The 17,375-nt window shown below is 42.7% G+C and overlaps 1 protein-coding gene across 1 annotated transcript in view; it reads right to left on the reverse strand.

Moving 5' to 3' along the window:
* The window catches only part of AMACR (alpha-methylacyl-CoA racemase), a 102,914-nt gene that overhangs the window by 48,689 nt on the left and 36,850 nt on the right, over positions 1 to 17,375 (reverse strand). Inside the window, exons 3-4 of the mRNA XM_073620870.1 lie at positions 10,232 to 10,375; positions 2,640 to 2,800 (exon numbers count right to left, since the gene is read on the reverse strand). Coding sequence (XP_073476971.1) covers positions 2,640 to 2,800; positions 10,232 to 10,375 — 305 coding nt within the window. The remainder of the gene's footprint in view (positions 1 to 2,639; positions 2,801 to 10,231; positions 10,376 to 17,375) is intronic.

Consider the following 17,375-nt stretch of genomic DNA (forward strand, 5'->3'; position numbering starts at 1 on the left):
TTACAACATGAGGGCAGACATTACAATTTGATTCCAGAGGAATCAGAGGGCCCTGCCCGTTACAATCTAAAAAGGAAGGAAGGGTCAACAAAAGGTAATAGCTGTGGGGGGGGGGGGGGTTGAGCTGATGGAGTAAGTAAAACAGAGTTAGTTAGAAGCAGGATAGGCTTCTTTGAAGAGAAGGGTTTTCAGGGATCGCCTAAAGATGGATAGATTAGGGGACAGTCGGACAGGTTGGGGTAGGGAAGAGTTAGGTTTGGGGGTTAAAGTGACCCCGTGACCAAAATCAAATCTCTGAATAAACCTGTTACCTGACAAAAAAAAAAAAAAAAAAAAAGGAGGACTTACCTGTCCTGCTGCCCACACCACTAACTGCTGCTCCATTGCTGAGGAACAGTCCACTGTAGCGCTCAGTGTTTTTTTCTGTTGGTCTCCACATTACTACAAGACATTGTAGTGACATGGAGGTTTTTGAGAGGAACCAGTGAGCGCTGCAGAGGACACTGGAGGCCAACACTCCTAAACGTGTCGGTTTACCAGCAGACTAATAGAACAATTCCTTAGCAATGGAATGGCATTTAGCAGCACCAGGAGAAGGAGAGGTACTTAGTCTTTTCAGGTTATGGGTTTATATTGAAATTGAAATTTTTGGCTAGCAATCTGAGTTGTAAACAATGTTTCATGGAGAAAGTTAGGGTCATACCACTTTAGGTCAAGATTTCCCAATATAATTTGGCATCTAGAGTGGCTAGTGATCCTATTTCATCATGCAGGAAACAAAAAAAAAAAAAATTTGATTCCAATAGTCATGTACAATGGGACAGTCCCATGACATGTGCCACAAAATACCCACCATCATTCTAGTTTTAGCAGGCTAAGACACGGTGTGAATTTAGAAATCTGTAGTGCATTTAGGAACAAAAGATCTTCCCTCACTACGCGTATTAGAACTGGACTGCTGTTTTTTTCTCAAAACATCCTTCAGGACAGTGCACGAGAGAACACCGCTCCTCCTCACGCAGAAAACGCACCCACTTCAAACTTTCATTTGGAGGCCTCTCCCCACAGTCCTCAGTTATCCTGTTTCCTCCAGCCGGGTAGGAACACACAGGAACTGTGGGTAGTTACGCTTATTCCACAAGAGCTCTGGCATCTACATGGGCTGAGAAGGCCGGTGCCACCCCAGAACAAAATTTGTAGAGCGGCTACATGGTCAAGCATGTCCTCTTTTTTGCACCACTATAGACTAGATTTATTGTCATTCGGGGAGCAGGCTTTTGGCAGGAAGGTCTTGTAAGTTGTGGTCCCACCCTAATGGGGCAAGTTCTTGTTTATCCTCTCATGCGCTGTCCTGTTTGTGTTTTGAGAAAATTCAAGTTAGACTTACCAGTAACTTGTTTTCTAGTAGTCTTTCAGGACATCAGTAACTGCTCGCCCTGATATTGTTTATGCCATTGTGCTTATGTTTTTCAGATGGGTCGGAGGCAGTCTTCGACAACTGAGGATTGTGGGAAAGAGGCCTTTAATTTAATGCTTATAGAGGGTGCGTGTTTCTTGCGTGAAGAGGAGGAGCTGCGTTCTCTCATGTGCTGTCCTAAATGACTACCAGAAAACGTTGTTCCTCCAAATTTGAGTAGGTGTGGGGAGGCTGGTTGGCTGTTCCTGGTTTGGACCCGGCGGATTTAGTGATGGATAGGCTATTGCTGTGAAAAACATTAAAATGCGTATGGCTATGTTTACCATAGAAAAATGTGTGCTCTTGTTCCTCAAATATTTCAGTTATGTTTACTTGTTTTGTTAAGGTGGTCCTAGTGTCTGGTTAGTGCCGGGTGTCTGCCCCGGCCCATAATGAAAAATATTATATTTTATGGGATATGTGCTTTAGTACTTACAAGTTACCGGTAGGTCCAACTTGAATCCTGAAAATGTAGTTTCCATGTTAATTTAGGATGATGTGATTCAAGTTCTGTTTATTAATTGGCTTCTGCCAAGCTGGCAGGGCTTCATCAACCCTGTAACACCCACTACTTGATCTGTAAATGTAATGTTGCCATCCATGAGGGATAGGGGATAGCTGGTGACTGTACTGTTCAAAACTCACAAGTTACTCACAGTGGTCACAAAAAAAACCCTCTGCTGCCCTGTACAGAAGGGAAACTGGAAGTGATATTAAACTAGAAAGCCTTGGGATTCACCAACAATAAATGGATTTTTGAACATAACCAGGGTGGCTTCAGATAAGTTGTAAATATGCATGGACTAAAATAGACTACCTCTTCCCTTCAAGCTGTAAAAATATATTAAAAATAAAAATTATCTACTGAATATCAACTGGTGAAATGTAAGGCTGATGATCCACTTCAACATGACCATTGCTTCAAGAAGGCATGAAAGTGTTACTGACTTACATGAGACAGTATAGTGGAAGCACTGACTCCCATAGATCAGGGGAAAGGCTTTTTAATGCAGCCTGTCCATTACAACGCTTTAGATTAAGAATTTAATTTCTTTCTATATATGAAAGGTGCAGTTCTTTACATATTTTTTGCGGTGACTGACAACACACAGACAAAAGATCTTAGACTACAATACTATGAGTACCTATTTCGAAGACTAGAGGAAGAAGAAAGAATACTTACCATACTTGAATCAATAACTTGTCCTTGTCCTGATTTAGTGCGTTCAAATAGAGACATGACAATGCCCAGTGCACATATGTAGCTACCGCCTGCAAAGTCTGCCAGGAGATTGAGGGGGAAAGTTGGTGCCTCATCTTTCTTTCCTAGTTTCGACAACAAACCTACAAGGACGTAGGAAATCACATTTTACACTAATTAATTGATATAAGAATATTAGGACAGATTAATTGACAGACATGTCCATTTTAATAATATTGCAATATTATCAAAGAAGATTATTCCTTTTCAAAGCTGGCAACTCCATTTGTTTGGACATCCATCTCCTGCAAACTTGTTAAAAGTCCTGGTAGCACCAGTGAAAAAAATTCCCTTTAGGAGACACTTCTGCTGTGGTGTGACTAATGTCTCCTGGATCCCAGTGAAGAATACACATGAGATCAAGTCCTATTGTGTAGTTGAAAAAGATCTTTCAAATGAACACTATTGCCTCGTTTCCACTGAGCGGATCGGTTCGGGTCGGTACAGTTTGAATGGCCTAGAATGGTCCGGTCTATTCTGGTGAGCGTTTCCACTGCAAGTGGGACCACAAGGGGCCATACAGGGTTTAGAAAAAATGCCCCAGCATAGCACAGCAGAGGGTTTTCTGTCAGCCAATCAGTGGAATGTATCGTAGCCCCGCCCTAACCGAACTGTTCCATTTTCTATGGCCCACACCTGAAGCAGGACCCTGAATGGAGCGGTACGGTTCGGTTGTATGGGCCACTTTCATAATGGAAACATCCAAAATAGCGTACCGTACCAAACCGATCCGCTCAGTGGAAACGAGGCATATGTCTCCGACTTGAGCTGCACAACCTGAGCCTAATAACATTGGTAGAGCACCTGTAGTTCAATATACTCTGGAGGGGGACTAAATCCTTCTTACAGAGGGCTCTTCACTGAAGAATACATAGAGGGGGACATAAGAATGTACAACTCCTAGTAGTGCTAATTTCTTTTACAAGGCAAGATTGCAAAAAATCTTAAAGCTACAACATTTAGAGGAGGAAACGGATTAACAAATGTAACTCAGATTCAGTTATTTATTTATATCCCAGATTTATACAGCACCGGTATAATACACATCACTTTACACAGTACATTGCCATCAATTTATGGCTCTAAAAGAGCTCCCTTATTATTGTCCTTAGGACAATAATAAGGGAGCTCTTTTAGAGCCATAAATTGATGGCAATGTACTGTGTAAAGTGATGTGTATTTTTGCGGGGGGGGGGGGGGGGGGGGGGGGGAGACCAATAAACCTGCCATTATTGGTTCCCTCCCATTACTTTTATATTGTTGAAGATAACTCACAGATATAAGTAGAGCATAAACACTCAGGGGGAACATATGCCGTGTTGTATTACAAGCACAAGATGTTGAGCTGCAATGCAAGAAACCACCAGTGGCGTTTAGTGTGTGTGTGTATATAAACAACCCCCCCCCCCCCCCCCCCATTTGCCGGTCGGTCTGGCACTTACCCCATCTAGGCAGGCAGCGGCTCTGTGTCCTGTCCTCTCCACCACGGCTCCGCCCTTCCTCCTAGGCATTCAATAGGATCGCCTGTGCTTTCAGCCAGTCAGGTGATTGGTATCCAAACCCCCTTCCTAATTGGCCGGGAGGAGAATCAGTGTTACAATAGCAAATATTCATTCGCTGTTGTAACACGCCTGGGTGGGCTCTAAAGGGCATTCTTTGGGCCCCCAGCCCACCCTATTTTGAAGCCTATTAGAGCCTCTGGCTTTAATAAGGTGTTTCAAAAAAACAAAAAAAAAAAAAAACAAAACAAAACAAACCACACACCCCGCATTGTAATGCATGCATATAGCAGCCTGAAAAAGGCCGTAAGTATGGATAGGGGAAGGCGGTGCCCGTGCGCCCTTAATAGACAGGCCATCCCCGTCAACCACTGATGTTAATGTACAGGATAAATCCACCTTCCTTCTCAGTAAACTACCTGCTTTCAATGTTTAGTAGTCCAAAGGACTTCTGAACTTCCTGTAGGAATAGGGGAAATGAACAAGCTGCGCAGTGATGCCATCACTGATGTAAAACTCGCTTTAATATAAGTAGAGGGTTTACAACATATAATCTTGTTTTACAGCTCTTGCTCAACGCATTTCAAACCACAAAGGGCTTAATTATGGAGAGATGTGTCTTCATGATTAGGCCCTTCATGGGGTGAAACGCTTTGGAGCAGGAGGCAGACAGGCAAGATTATATGTTGTGAATCTTCAACTTATTACATTAAAGCTGGTTTTACACCTGTGACGGCATCATAGTGCAGCCCGTTCATTTTGACTTGACAAGCACAACAGCTGAGCAGGGATGCACTCCGGGGCATGCACCCGATGAGAGCTGGAAGTACAAGGAAAGAGGCAAGTTTGGACTGCTATTATTGATTCAACTTCCTGAAGGAACAATCAAATTAGACTTGGAGCTACTGATCTGGTGGTAGATGAAAGGAGGAAATAAATAAATAAAATAAATCAAAACGTACATAAGCCAACAGAGCAGAACTTTCAGTCAAATTCTAGCTTAAAAAGAGGAGTTCCGCCCTCCCCAGCAAAAAAATTACAAATACTGTAGCTGCTGACTTAATATTAGAACACTTACCTGTCCTGGAATCCAGCAATGTCGGCACTCCAGCCGATGTATCCATTGGCTCTCTCTCGTGCTGCTCCCGCTGCCATTTGTAGTAAGGGAGCCCGGCAGTGAAGCCTTTCGGCTTCACAGCTGGTTCCGTACTGCGCATGCGCGAATCGCTTTCTGAATGGCCCGGTGAGGGAAGGAGTGATTGGACTACAGCGCAATCTCTTGGAAGTGGATATGGGTAACTGTCAAAAACAGGAACCCGTTCCCCCCCCGAAAGGTGCCAAATATGGCACCGCGTGGGGGGTGTGATGCCTGATAATCGGAGCTTCCACTTTTGGGTGGAACTCAGCTTTAAAGAAAAGAGTTACTAAATATAGCCTTTCCATAAATCAGAGACAATCAATATACAAGTTATATGAAAATAGGCAGTTCCTTTAAAACTCCAATATTCTCTTATACGCTCCATATATTCTGTTACAGTAAGCAATAAAGACTCTTAATTTTTCCAAACTATGCTATAAGTATAGATTTTTCTAAGTCAATCCATTAGAGTGCATAATGCATGAGTTCATATAATAATAACAGTAATATTAAAGATTTCACGCTCTATTAAGTATGCACATACATTGTACACTTTCATTTGACCTTTTATCTACTTTTCCTTCTATACACATGAGCAAGTTCTCAAATCTTTTGACCTTTCTTTATTCGTTGTGACACATTGGGTGTTGATTTACTAAAAAACTGGAGAGTGCAAAATCTGGTGCAGCTGTGCATGGTAACCAGCCAGCTTCTAACTTCAGCTTGTTCAATTAAAGAGGAAGTACTATACTAGCTATATATATAGTACTATAAAGAAGATACTAGCTCATTATGAATAACTTACCTGAGATGGAAGCCCCCCGTAGCGACCCTCGTTCTTCTCCTTCATTGCAGCCATCTATCCAGAAGTGACTTCCGGAGCCGCGATGACGTCACTCCCGCGCATGCGCGAGGGAGCCGCCACTAACGGCATGATCGTCGTTAGCAGCGGCATGCTCAGTGCACATGCGCCGTAGACATCGGTGCCAGGCTTTTGCAAATATCTCCTAAACCGTGTAGCTTTAGGAGATATTTGTTGCACCTACAGGTAAGCCTTAATCTAGGCTTACCTGTAGGTAAAAGTGGTCCCAGAGGGTTTACAAACACTAAGCTTTGACAAAAAAAAAAAAAAAAAAAAAAAAAAAAAAACCTGGAAACCGATTGGTTTCTATGCAGAGCTGCACCAGATTTTGCCCTCTGCCGTTTTGGAAATCAACCCCATATATGTTTAATAGTTTATTGACTTTATTATTAAGCACATACTTAAAGTCCCAAAAGTATCCTATGCTGGTTGTTTTACAGTGCCTTGAAAAAGTATTCATACCCCCAACCAAAAACGTAAATGTATTTTAGGCCCCTTTCACACTGCTGCGACTTGAAAGTCACGCAATTTTGCAACTGTGATTTTGCTGTAATTTCAGGGAATGCCTGTGTAAACTTGAGGTCTATGGACCTCAGCTTGCATCAAACGCGGACCAAAGTAGTACAGGGACTACTTTGAAGCCGGTTCGACTTGAAGTCGCACAGATACGAATGGTTATCATGGGCTATGACTTGACATGCGACTCTGATGTCCAAAGTCGCACAAGTGTGAAAGGGGCGGATTTTAATAGACCAACACAAAGTGGCACATAATTATGAAGTGGCAGGAAAATGATAAATGGTTTTCATTTTTTTTTTTTTACAAATAAATATGTGAAAAGTTTGGGGTACATTTGTATTCAGCCCCCTTGGGTCAATACTTTGTAGAACCACCTTTCATTACAATTACAGCTGTAAGTCTTTTTGGGGATGTCTCTACGAGCTTTGCACATCTATAGAGTGACATTTTTGCCCATTCTTCTTTGCAAAATAGATCAAGTTCTGTCAGATTGGATGGAGAGCGTCTGTGAGCAGCAATTTTCAAGTCTGTCAATAAAATACATTTACGGTTTTGGTTGTAACATGACAAATTGTGGAAAATTCCAAGGGGTATGAATACTTTTTCAAGGCACTGTATGCACGCTCCAGTTTTACTAAATAAACCCTTGAGTGTTCATGACACGTGTCCCCAAAGTGCAGCACTCAATTAAAAGAGATCCAAGAATGCCTGGCTGACACACAGCCTCGCAAACCTGTAGTATCCAGAAACACCAGCCAGAGCTCACCAACACATGTAATAAAAAAAAAAAAAAAAAAAAAAAAAAAGGGTACACAAAAGACACATGGGGGTTATTTACTAAAGGCAAATCAACTTTGCACTACAAGTGCACTTGGAAGTGCAGGCGCTGTAGATCCGAGGGGGACATGCAAGGAAAATAAAAAAACAGCATTTTAGCTTGCACATGATTGGATGATAAAATCAGCAGAGCTTCCCCTCATTTCAGATCTACCCCTCAGATTTACAGAGACTGCACTTCCAAGTGCATTAGCAGTGCACTTGTAGTGCAAAGTTGATTTGCCTTTCATAAATAACCCCCATAGTGTAATATTTTTGAATTTTTTGGCTCCATTTACACTTGTGCAACTTGTCATGTGACTTTGGACACATACAGTTGCATTAAAGTTGCAGCTCATGTATTTTAACTTTTTAGGCCGTTCAAATCTATACAACTTGAAGGGACTTTAAAAAGGCCCCTGCACTACTTTGATGCGACTCGTGTGACTTGAGTGCCATAGGCTGCAATGCAAATGCTCAAAAGTCGCATGAACGTTGCATCTTAATATTACCAATCGTGCAACAGTCAAAGCCAAAGTCCCATCCCAGTCACACCAGTCCAAAGTTGTGTCAAAGTTGCATCGTAAAGTCGCAATGGAAACCGCATGGCTTTGGAGTTGCACAAATGTGAATGGAGCCTTTAAGCTTTGACAAAAAAAACTGAAAGCTGATTGGTTTCTATGCAGAGCTGCACCAAATTTTGCACTCTCCAATTTTTGAAAATCAACCCCATGGCTTTGCAAAGAGGTTTAATGCACCTTGGCAAAAAAAAAAGCTTTGATGTTAAGGCTGCTTTCACACAGGCGCTTTACAGGTACTATAGCGCTAAAAATAGCACCGAGTGCTTTCACACTGGAGCGCTGCGCTGGCAGGACAGTAACAAAAAGTCCTTCAAGCAGCATCTTTGCAGTGCTGTAGAGCGATGTACACACCGCTCCTAAAGCGCCCCTGCCCATTGAAATCAATGGGCAGCGCCGCCAAACCGCCAGCAATGCGCCACTGCAGCGGCGCCTTGCGGGTCATTATAACCCTTTTGCGGCTACTAGTGGGGGTTAAAAGCACCACTAGTGGGCGAAAACCTCCGCAAAGGCGACGGTAAAGTGCCGCTTTACCGCTGAAGCCCCCCCAACTCCCCAGTGTGAAAATAGCCTTAATGTGGCGTCCAATATGGGATATAAGCTTTTGCAGCAAAGTAGCAGAGAATCACGGAGCAAGAGGGTAATATTTGACGTCACTTCAGACAAGATCAGGCTCTACAGTCACATCTCAGGTGCTGGCTCAGCTCCACCAAAGCAATCAATATCATATCAAATCGTATTAATACAGCCAGCAGGAATTCTGACATGTTTCGTGCTAGGAACAGCGCTTTCTGACGACTAATTTAACAGCTTCCCGCCCGCTCAAAGCCATCGACTTTGAGCGGTGATATCTGATTGATTCCTGCAGTTACAGGCGTCATTCAGATATCTTCTTTTAGAGCCGGCGATTCCTTTCGCCATAAGAACAATCATAGCAGCTGTTCAGTCGCTTGATCATTCTTATAGACGGCGGGAGGGGATGCCCCCCCCCCCCTCCCGGTGCTTCTCCCGGCTTGCCCCTGCGATCAGCGAACCAGAGAAGGAACTGACTGGCACCAGATGCTAACCATAGAGATTTCAGGTGGGCCAGATGGTCCCCAGAGTCTCTATGATCATTCGGAGGCCAGGCACGATGTTATGACATCATGCCTGGCCTCTGCATTTAAAAAAAAAAAAATAAAAAAATGCTGCTGCCTCGGCTGGGAAGCCAGGATTTTTTTATTTTTTTTATTTCCAGCCTAGACGTGAGATCTGGGGACATAGACCCCAAATCTCACTGTAAAGAGGACCTGTTATGCACTATTCCTATTACAAGGGATGTTTTATTCCTATTACAAGGAATGTAAAGTGATAAAAAAAAAAAAAAAAAAAAAGTTAAAGCGTCGCCTATGGGGATTTTTAAGTACCGAAGTTTGGCGCCATTCCACGAGTGTGCGCAATTTTGAAGCATGATATCTTAGGTATCTATTTACTCAGAGTAACATCATATTTCACATTATGCAAAAAAAAAAAAAAAAAATTGGGCTAACTCGTTTTTTTTCAATGCATGAAACGTTTTTTCTCTCCAAAAGAATTGCGTTTGAAAGATTGCTGCGCAAATGCCGTGTGAGATAAAAAGTTGCAATGACCACCATTTTATTCTCTAGGGTCTCTGCTTAAAAAAAAAAAAAAAAAAAAAAAAAAAAAGAAAAAAAGGCAAGTGGTTAATAAAGGAAGAATATTCATTTTCATCTCGGTGTGCAGCATTTCTGTTGCCGTTACAATTGAGTGCAGGAGTATAAGATGAGAATTCTCAGACACACTATACATTGGTCTGGGTGCAATATCAACTTGAACCCTTTTATTTTGCAATTTTTTTCCCCGCAAAAGTGGATTTACCTTTTAATACAAAACAAATTAAAGAAATATATACTGTATTAAACAACAGTTTATAAAAACCTCGCTAAAGAAGAGAAAATTTTTATATATTATATTATATATATATATATATATATATATATATATATATATATATATATATATATATATATATATATATATATATATATATATATAAAATTTCCCCTTTAAGTGTAAATGGTATTTGTGATGTTGCTGCATACCTGAGAGGGAGACGTAGTTAAGATCATGACCCGCTGACCTGGCAAATTTTCCAGATTGCCCATATCCCGTCAACCGTGCATAAATGAGCCTCGGATTTTCTTTCATTAGGACATCTGGACCGAGCCCCAGATTTTCCATCACACCTGTGTATACAATCACAGATAAGCTTGCATTACAAAAAGAATGCCTCCACCAGAACGTTTCATACTATTTTTCTTACAAATACCGACATAATAATTAAAGTGGAACTAAACCCTTTCAGGCAACATTAACTATTTTAAATCCTTATGCCGCGTACACACGAGCAGTTTTGCCGTCGGAATAAACTCTGAAGGTTTCTCCGACAGAATTCCGCTCAAGCCGTCTTGCATACACACGGTCACACCAAAGTCCGACCGTCAAGAAAGCGGTGACGTATAACGCGTATGATGGGACTAGAAAAGGGAAGTTCAATAGCCAGTAGCCAATAGCTTCCGTTTCGTACTTGCTTCAGAGCATGTTGTTTTTGGTGCGTCGGAACAACATACAGACGAGCGGTTTTTCCAATAGTAATTAGTTCAGTTGGAAAAATATAGAACATGTTCTCTAAGTCCGTCTGAATTTAAACGGAAAAAGTCCGACATACACACGATCCGAATATACGATGAAAAGCTCCCATCAGACTTTGTCGGACATTCCACTCGTGTGTACACGGCATTATGCTGCTAGCATTAGTAAATAGATAGGAGAGTATGTTATATTTACTTGTGTTAAAACTTTTTTTTTTTACATTTCTTCAGTTGCCTTACTGGTGTCTGGCCTAGGCCTATATGAGGTCATACATCCGAGGAGTCTTTATGGGCATTTATTTCTTTCTGCCCGCAATTCAAAATCTGCGCAGTGTGCAGCCTAAATCCAACCACTAGGCTCCAACACGTTAAAGAACTTTACTTGGGTTGTAAAAAAAATAAATAAATAAAAAAAACACCATGTCATACTTACCTCCTCTGTGCAGTTGGTTTTGTACAGAGTAGCGCAGATCCTCCTTTTCTGGGGTCCCTCAGTGGCACTCCTGGCTCCTCCTCTTCTCGAGTGTCCCGATGGAGAGCTGCTTTCCCTCGGGGTACTCGTGCGGGCACGCTCCCATGTCCTGCTGCGTCCATTGACACAAAAGCAGGACTCGCCCCCGCGTCATTGGATTTGATTGACCGCAGCGGGAGCCAATGGCTGATGCTATCAATCTATCCAATCAGGACCCGAGACACTGGCTGGAGCTGGTGTGCTCGTCCCTGGCGCTGGAAAGACCGGGTTCAGGTATGCAATAGTATGCATTTTCACCTTAACACATAGAATGCACTAAAACGGTGTTCCAGCCAAAAAAAAAAAAAAATTAAAAGCCAGCAGCTACACATACTGCAGCTGCTGGCTTTTAACAATAGAACACTTACCTGTCCTGGAGTCCAGCGATGTTGGCACCGCAGCTCATGTTTCCATCAGCTGTCAGGTGCTGCCGCCATTGCGGCTAAGGGTTAGGGTTGCCAACTTTTCTTCAAGTCAAATCCGAACGGCACACAGCAATTTTTTTTATAGTATAAACTATACATATACGTATTTTGCAATTAAACATTTGTAATCATATTAAGTTAATCACAAGAGTCCCCCTTTACATCAGAGTCCACAGAGTTAACCTTTTACATCTGAACTCACAGAGTTGACTCTGCAGACTGATGTAAGGGAGAACTCTGCGGACTCTGACATAAGAGATGCTCTGAGAACCCTGATTTAAGGGGGAACACAGAACTCTGATGTAAAGGGGAACTGTGATGTAAGGGGTGCCCTGAGAACCCCGATTTCCCTTAGTGTACTCACTCAGAGGCAGGAGAGAGAAGGGGGGAGGCTGGGAGACTTCAGTCACAGACAGGGATGGATGGTGAGCTCACCCACCCCTTGGCACCTCTCATCCAGATGCATCCAAGGCTGCTGGACTTCAAATTTCCAGCTCCTACTTTCCTTTTGAGGCACAGTGCCGGGGATTGGAGTGTGGGCAGACACAGAGGGGTGAGGGCAGAAGGAAGAGGAGTAGATCAAGACCTCTCTCCTGTGTGTGAGTGGAGGGGGGGGGGGGGGTTGTTAGTGCTGGCTTTGGGCAGTGTGAAAGAGTGTAACACTTTCAGCTTACACAACTGCAGCCAGCAAGTAAGCCATAGTCCGGTCTGAATAATGTGTCCGGGTTTCAGATGGTCTGAAACGCACTATTCCAAACCCGAACTGTACGGGTAAATCCCGGACAGGTGGCAACCCTTTTTTTTATAGTATAAACTATACATATACGTATTTTGCAATTGTTTGATTGCAAAATACCCTACTGCGCATTCATGAGGCCCCGCTCCTCTCTCCTACTGGCCCCGAGACAGGGGGAGGAGGAGAGAGCCCCGCGGTGATGTCATGGGCCACGGCCTGGACTCCCGGAAGTGGGGACAGGATACCTGTCAAAGACAGGTATCCTGCCCCCCCCCGAAAGGTGCCAATTGTGGCATCGGAGGGGGAGAGGAGACAAATGAGCAGAAGTTCCACTTTTGGGTGGAACGCCGCTTTAAGGTGAAAAGCCTTGAGGGTTTACAACCCCTTTTAAGTCAATAGTTATAGTATTTGTACAGAAACAGGAACACACCAGTCCTTGAAGTCCAGTGCGGTCTTCCATACTTCTCAACTTTTTGTTATGTGAAGGAGGGACACCTATTAGCAAAAGTATATATAAAAAGGATATATAAAAGGTTTGTTTAAAAAAAAAAAAAAAAAAAAAAAAACCCATGTCATACTTACCTCCTCTGTGCAGTTGGTTTTGTACAGAGTAGCCCGGATCCTTCTTTTCTTGGGTCCCTCAGTGGCGCTCCTGGTTCCTCCTCTTCTCAAGTGTCCCGATGGAGAGCTGCTTTCCCTTGGGTGCACTGACCTAGTGCAATTCCCTTATAAACTTTTATTAAATCATAAAAAGTAACACACATATACTCACAAAACGCATAACGTGTGCACGCATGTCAAAGCAAAAGTGAAGACAAATCTCCTTCAGGACCGCTGGAATTGTGCAAGGAGACCAGATGGCGTCCGTGGTGACTTGGCTGACACGTTTCGAGGGAGAACCTTCCTCAGAGCCAAAAGGGCAAATGACCCACCATGCATTTATATATGTATAGATCGGTGGTTCTTAACCTTGTTGGAGGTACTGACCCCCACCAGTTTCATATGCGCATTCACTGAACACTTCTTAATTGGAAAAATAAAATATGATTTTTTTCAAATTCAAAACATAGGTATATATTTATACATAGGTATATTTTTATACATAGGTGCACAAAAAGAACAAAACCATTAAATATTAAAACATGATTTTCAAACAAACACAATAATGAATATTTACTGCAAATCAGTGTGACTTCTGCTGTTGCCTTTCAGAGACCAGTTCAGAAATGCATGGCTTTACCTTGGCAGGTGCCACTCATGTCATTTTCTCCTTTTTTTATGTCCAGCATCCTCGAAAAGGATTGCTCGCAAAGATATGTTGTAACAAAACTGTATGAAAATCTCCAGAGCTTTCTTAGCAATAATAGGGTACGTCACCATTTGTTGACACCAAAACGTTGAGAGCGTTGTACCTGGCTCTGCTGAATTTCAATGATTTCATCGAGGTATTCATCAATGACATCTGTTGTCTCAACACTAAACGTGAACGGCTGTCTCACCCATGCTGGATATGACTCTCTTGTAGGGAAGTATGCGTTGAGAGACTTTGCAAGCGAATCTAAGTGCGTGGCAATTGCTTGCTTCAGTTCCGCGGGTACAGAAATGTCTCCGATTCCAGATACATCTTCGATCTTACTTACACAGTCGTCTAGCAGGGGAAAGTTTGCAAAGTTATCGTTCTCTATTCGTCGTTTCCATAATGGTAGCTTTTTTTGAAAAGCCTTCAGGTTTTCTTCCGCTTCGATGATGTTGACTCCACCTCCCTGCATCTGTTGATTGAGATGATTGAGAGCTGCGAAGATATCAGCCATGTACGCTAAAATGAGAATGAACTCAGAATTTTTTTAAGCAATCTGCATGACAATGTAGGTGCTCTTGCAAAAACAGGGCTAATTCCACACGCACGGCAAAAAACACGATTCAGCACCTGTCCCCGGGATAACCACCGAACGTTAGAATGTTACAGAAGTTCCTCGAATTCAGATCCTATTTCTTTACACAGCTACCTGAAGATGCGGTGCCTCAGAGCACTATTTCGCACATAGTTCACGCATTCCACTACAATTTTTAATACTTCTGCCAGTTTTGGAGGCAAGGTTTTTGTTGCCAACGCATGCCTGTGCAGAATACAATGCGTAACAATGATGTGTGGTGCATCGGCTTTCACTAGCGCACCAAAACCAGACTTTCTTCCCAGCATGGCTGGAGCTCCATCCGAACAAACTGCAGAAACCATATATCTATATATCTCTTTCGTGGGATATCTATATATACACACTCCAATTAGAATTTGTACTGCAAGACATCATATTGTAGGTGATGTTTGTTGCCATTCCTGTCACCCGCTCATATAGGATGAGTGTCAATCTGGGATTGTATCCTAGAGTGACACGCACCCCTAATGTTTTATGAAGGGCGGGCTTACCAATAAGGGCAATAAAGACTGTATATATTTTACACACACACACACAAACTATAGATACACAGTCTTTATTGCCCTTATTGGTAAGCCCGCCCTTCATAAAACATTAGGGGTGCGTGTCTCTCTAGGATACAATCTCAGATTGACACTCATCCTATATGAGCGGGTGACAGGAATGGCGATAGATAGATATATACACACACACACACACACACACACACGTCTATTATAATGCATCCAAGCCAAAAATCTCTGAAGAGTGTACCCACCGCGATAACCTCCCTTTACAAGAACCACATATGCCTTTTGAGGTTATGGCAGTGGGTACTCTCTTAAGAGATTTTTGGCTTGAATGCATTATAGACGCATGGATGTGTGATTATATTACATACACACACACACACACACACACACACACACACACACACACACACTAAAAGCAATTTTATGTTTGTACTGCAAGACATAATTTTGTTAAGCGCTGCACAAACTATTGCCGCTATATGAATCCTAAATAATAATGTATGCCATGTGATATTCGTTGCCATTCCTGTCACCCGCTCACATAGGGATTAGTATCAATCTGGGATTGTATCCTGGAGAGACGCGCACCCCTAATGTTTTATGAGGGGCGGGGCTTACCAAAGAGGGCGGTAAAGACAATGTATCTATACATCCATGGTGGGTCATTTGGCCTTTTGACTCTGCTTAGCCCTTGAAATGCATCAGTCAAGTCACCACGGACACCATCTGGTCTCCTTGCACCATTGGAGACTTCCAGCGGTCCTGGAGGAGATTTGTCTTCATTTTGCTTTGACATGCGTGTACACATCATGCTTTTGAGTACATGTCTGTCACGTTTTAGCCTTTAAATGTATATAATGGAATTGCACTAGGACGGTGCGCCCTTCTCTTGTTTTTATTGTTTTTTAGTTTATTTAGATACCCATGGTCCTGAGAGGGCAGCAAGACCCTAGGCTTTGACAATAAGGACTAAGACACACTTCTTTTCCACGAGCATTATACCCAAGCGCAGGAGAGTTACTTTCTTGGATCTTCTCTTTGGCTCCCTGGCTGTGACCTCCTGATGTCTCACAGCCGGCTCTCCACTACACATGTCCAAGGTACGGCAGAGCAGTGAGACTGGTCCTGCAGCCTCCTGGGGCATGTGACAGAATGAGCTGCACTTTTTTTTTTTTTGGTGAAAGTCTACAGCTTTCATTAAAAGAAGTTTAATGATCATGCCACCGAGGGTACTTCCTGTTATAGGATGACTGTCTGCCAGTATTGCTCCTATGTTGCTTCCCTGATGGAGACAGCTGTGCCAACAGGCATTGTATGGGTATAGTCACTTCTGTCACCATCAGGAAGCTGGGCTAGATTAATGATGTGCAGCGGCTGCTGGAGTTAAGGAAGCCACACATGGACCGAAATGTGGCTGGTTCAACAGGAACAGGCCAAATTTCAATCCATGCATGGGCAGCCTGTCAGATTTTTATTATTCAGGATTTATATCTCAATATGACCCAATACCCATTATTCAGGATTTATATAGCGCCAAGAGTTTGGGCAGTGCTTTACAACATGAAGGCAGACAGTACAGTTACAATACAATTAAATACAGAAGGAATCAGAGGGCCCTGCTCAAAAGAGCTTACAATCTAGAAGAGAGAGGGTCAAGGGATACGAAAAAAGGTAATAACTGTGGGGGAAGAGCTGATGGAGAAAATTAAAGTACAGTTAGGTGGAGGCAGAATAGGGAAGGGTTTTCAGGGATCGTCTAAAAACAAACAAGGTGGGTGGGGGTTGGCGAGTCGCTCTGTGTGTCAATCCACGTGGGAGAGAGCACATGAGTGCCCCCATAGCAAGCAGCAGGGGGTGGGGGGGGGGGGGTAGGAGACAGGAGTGCTGGTGCCAGAGCGTGTGAATATAGGTTTGGTTTTTATCACCTTTTCTAATCACCTTAATGTTTTGCTATACAACAATATCATAAAACCTGAATGTTCCTGAGTATATGGACGTCAGAATCCATGGGCGCTATTCTTAGTTTTTCCTTTATACTTTGGTCTTTTTATATTAGTAACTGTTGGTTGCATTCTTGGCTATCCTCTTTGTATGATTAATGCTTTTATCTGAACTCTTTCCTCTTTCATGGATCTTTATGCTATTCTTTGTATGTTGATTATGTGTGAACAAAAGCATTTCGTTAAACCGTGTTTTCACACAGAGAAGGTTGCAGTTTCTCGGAAGCTGCTGAGGGATTTTGTTAAGGGAGCTGTTTAGGTATAAATACGGATCCCTGGGGTTCTTTAATGTAACACATAAAAAATATCCCCGCTTGTATTACCTTCCTGCTGACATCAGGTATGTGACCTGCATTGTGCTATATAATGCATGACTGGCAGTTACAGTGCAGCAAGGTTAATTCTAGTAGCTATATTACCCCATTTACCTATTTATTACCTAATTTCTATGGCACAGCAGCTCTGGTCCACCTTCAT

Source organism: Aquarana catesbeiana, linkage group LG01, assembly GCF_042186555.1.
Source record: "Aquarana catesbeiana isolate 2022-GZ linkage group LG01, ASM4218655v1, whole genome shotgun sequence".
In the NCBI taxonomy this organism is placed as follows: domain Eukaryota; kingdom Metazoa; phylum Chordata; class Amphibia; order Anura; family Ranidae; genus Aquarana; species Aquarana catesbeiana.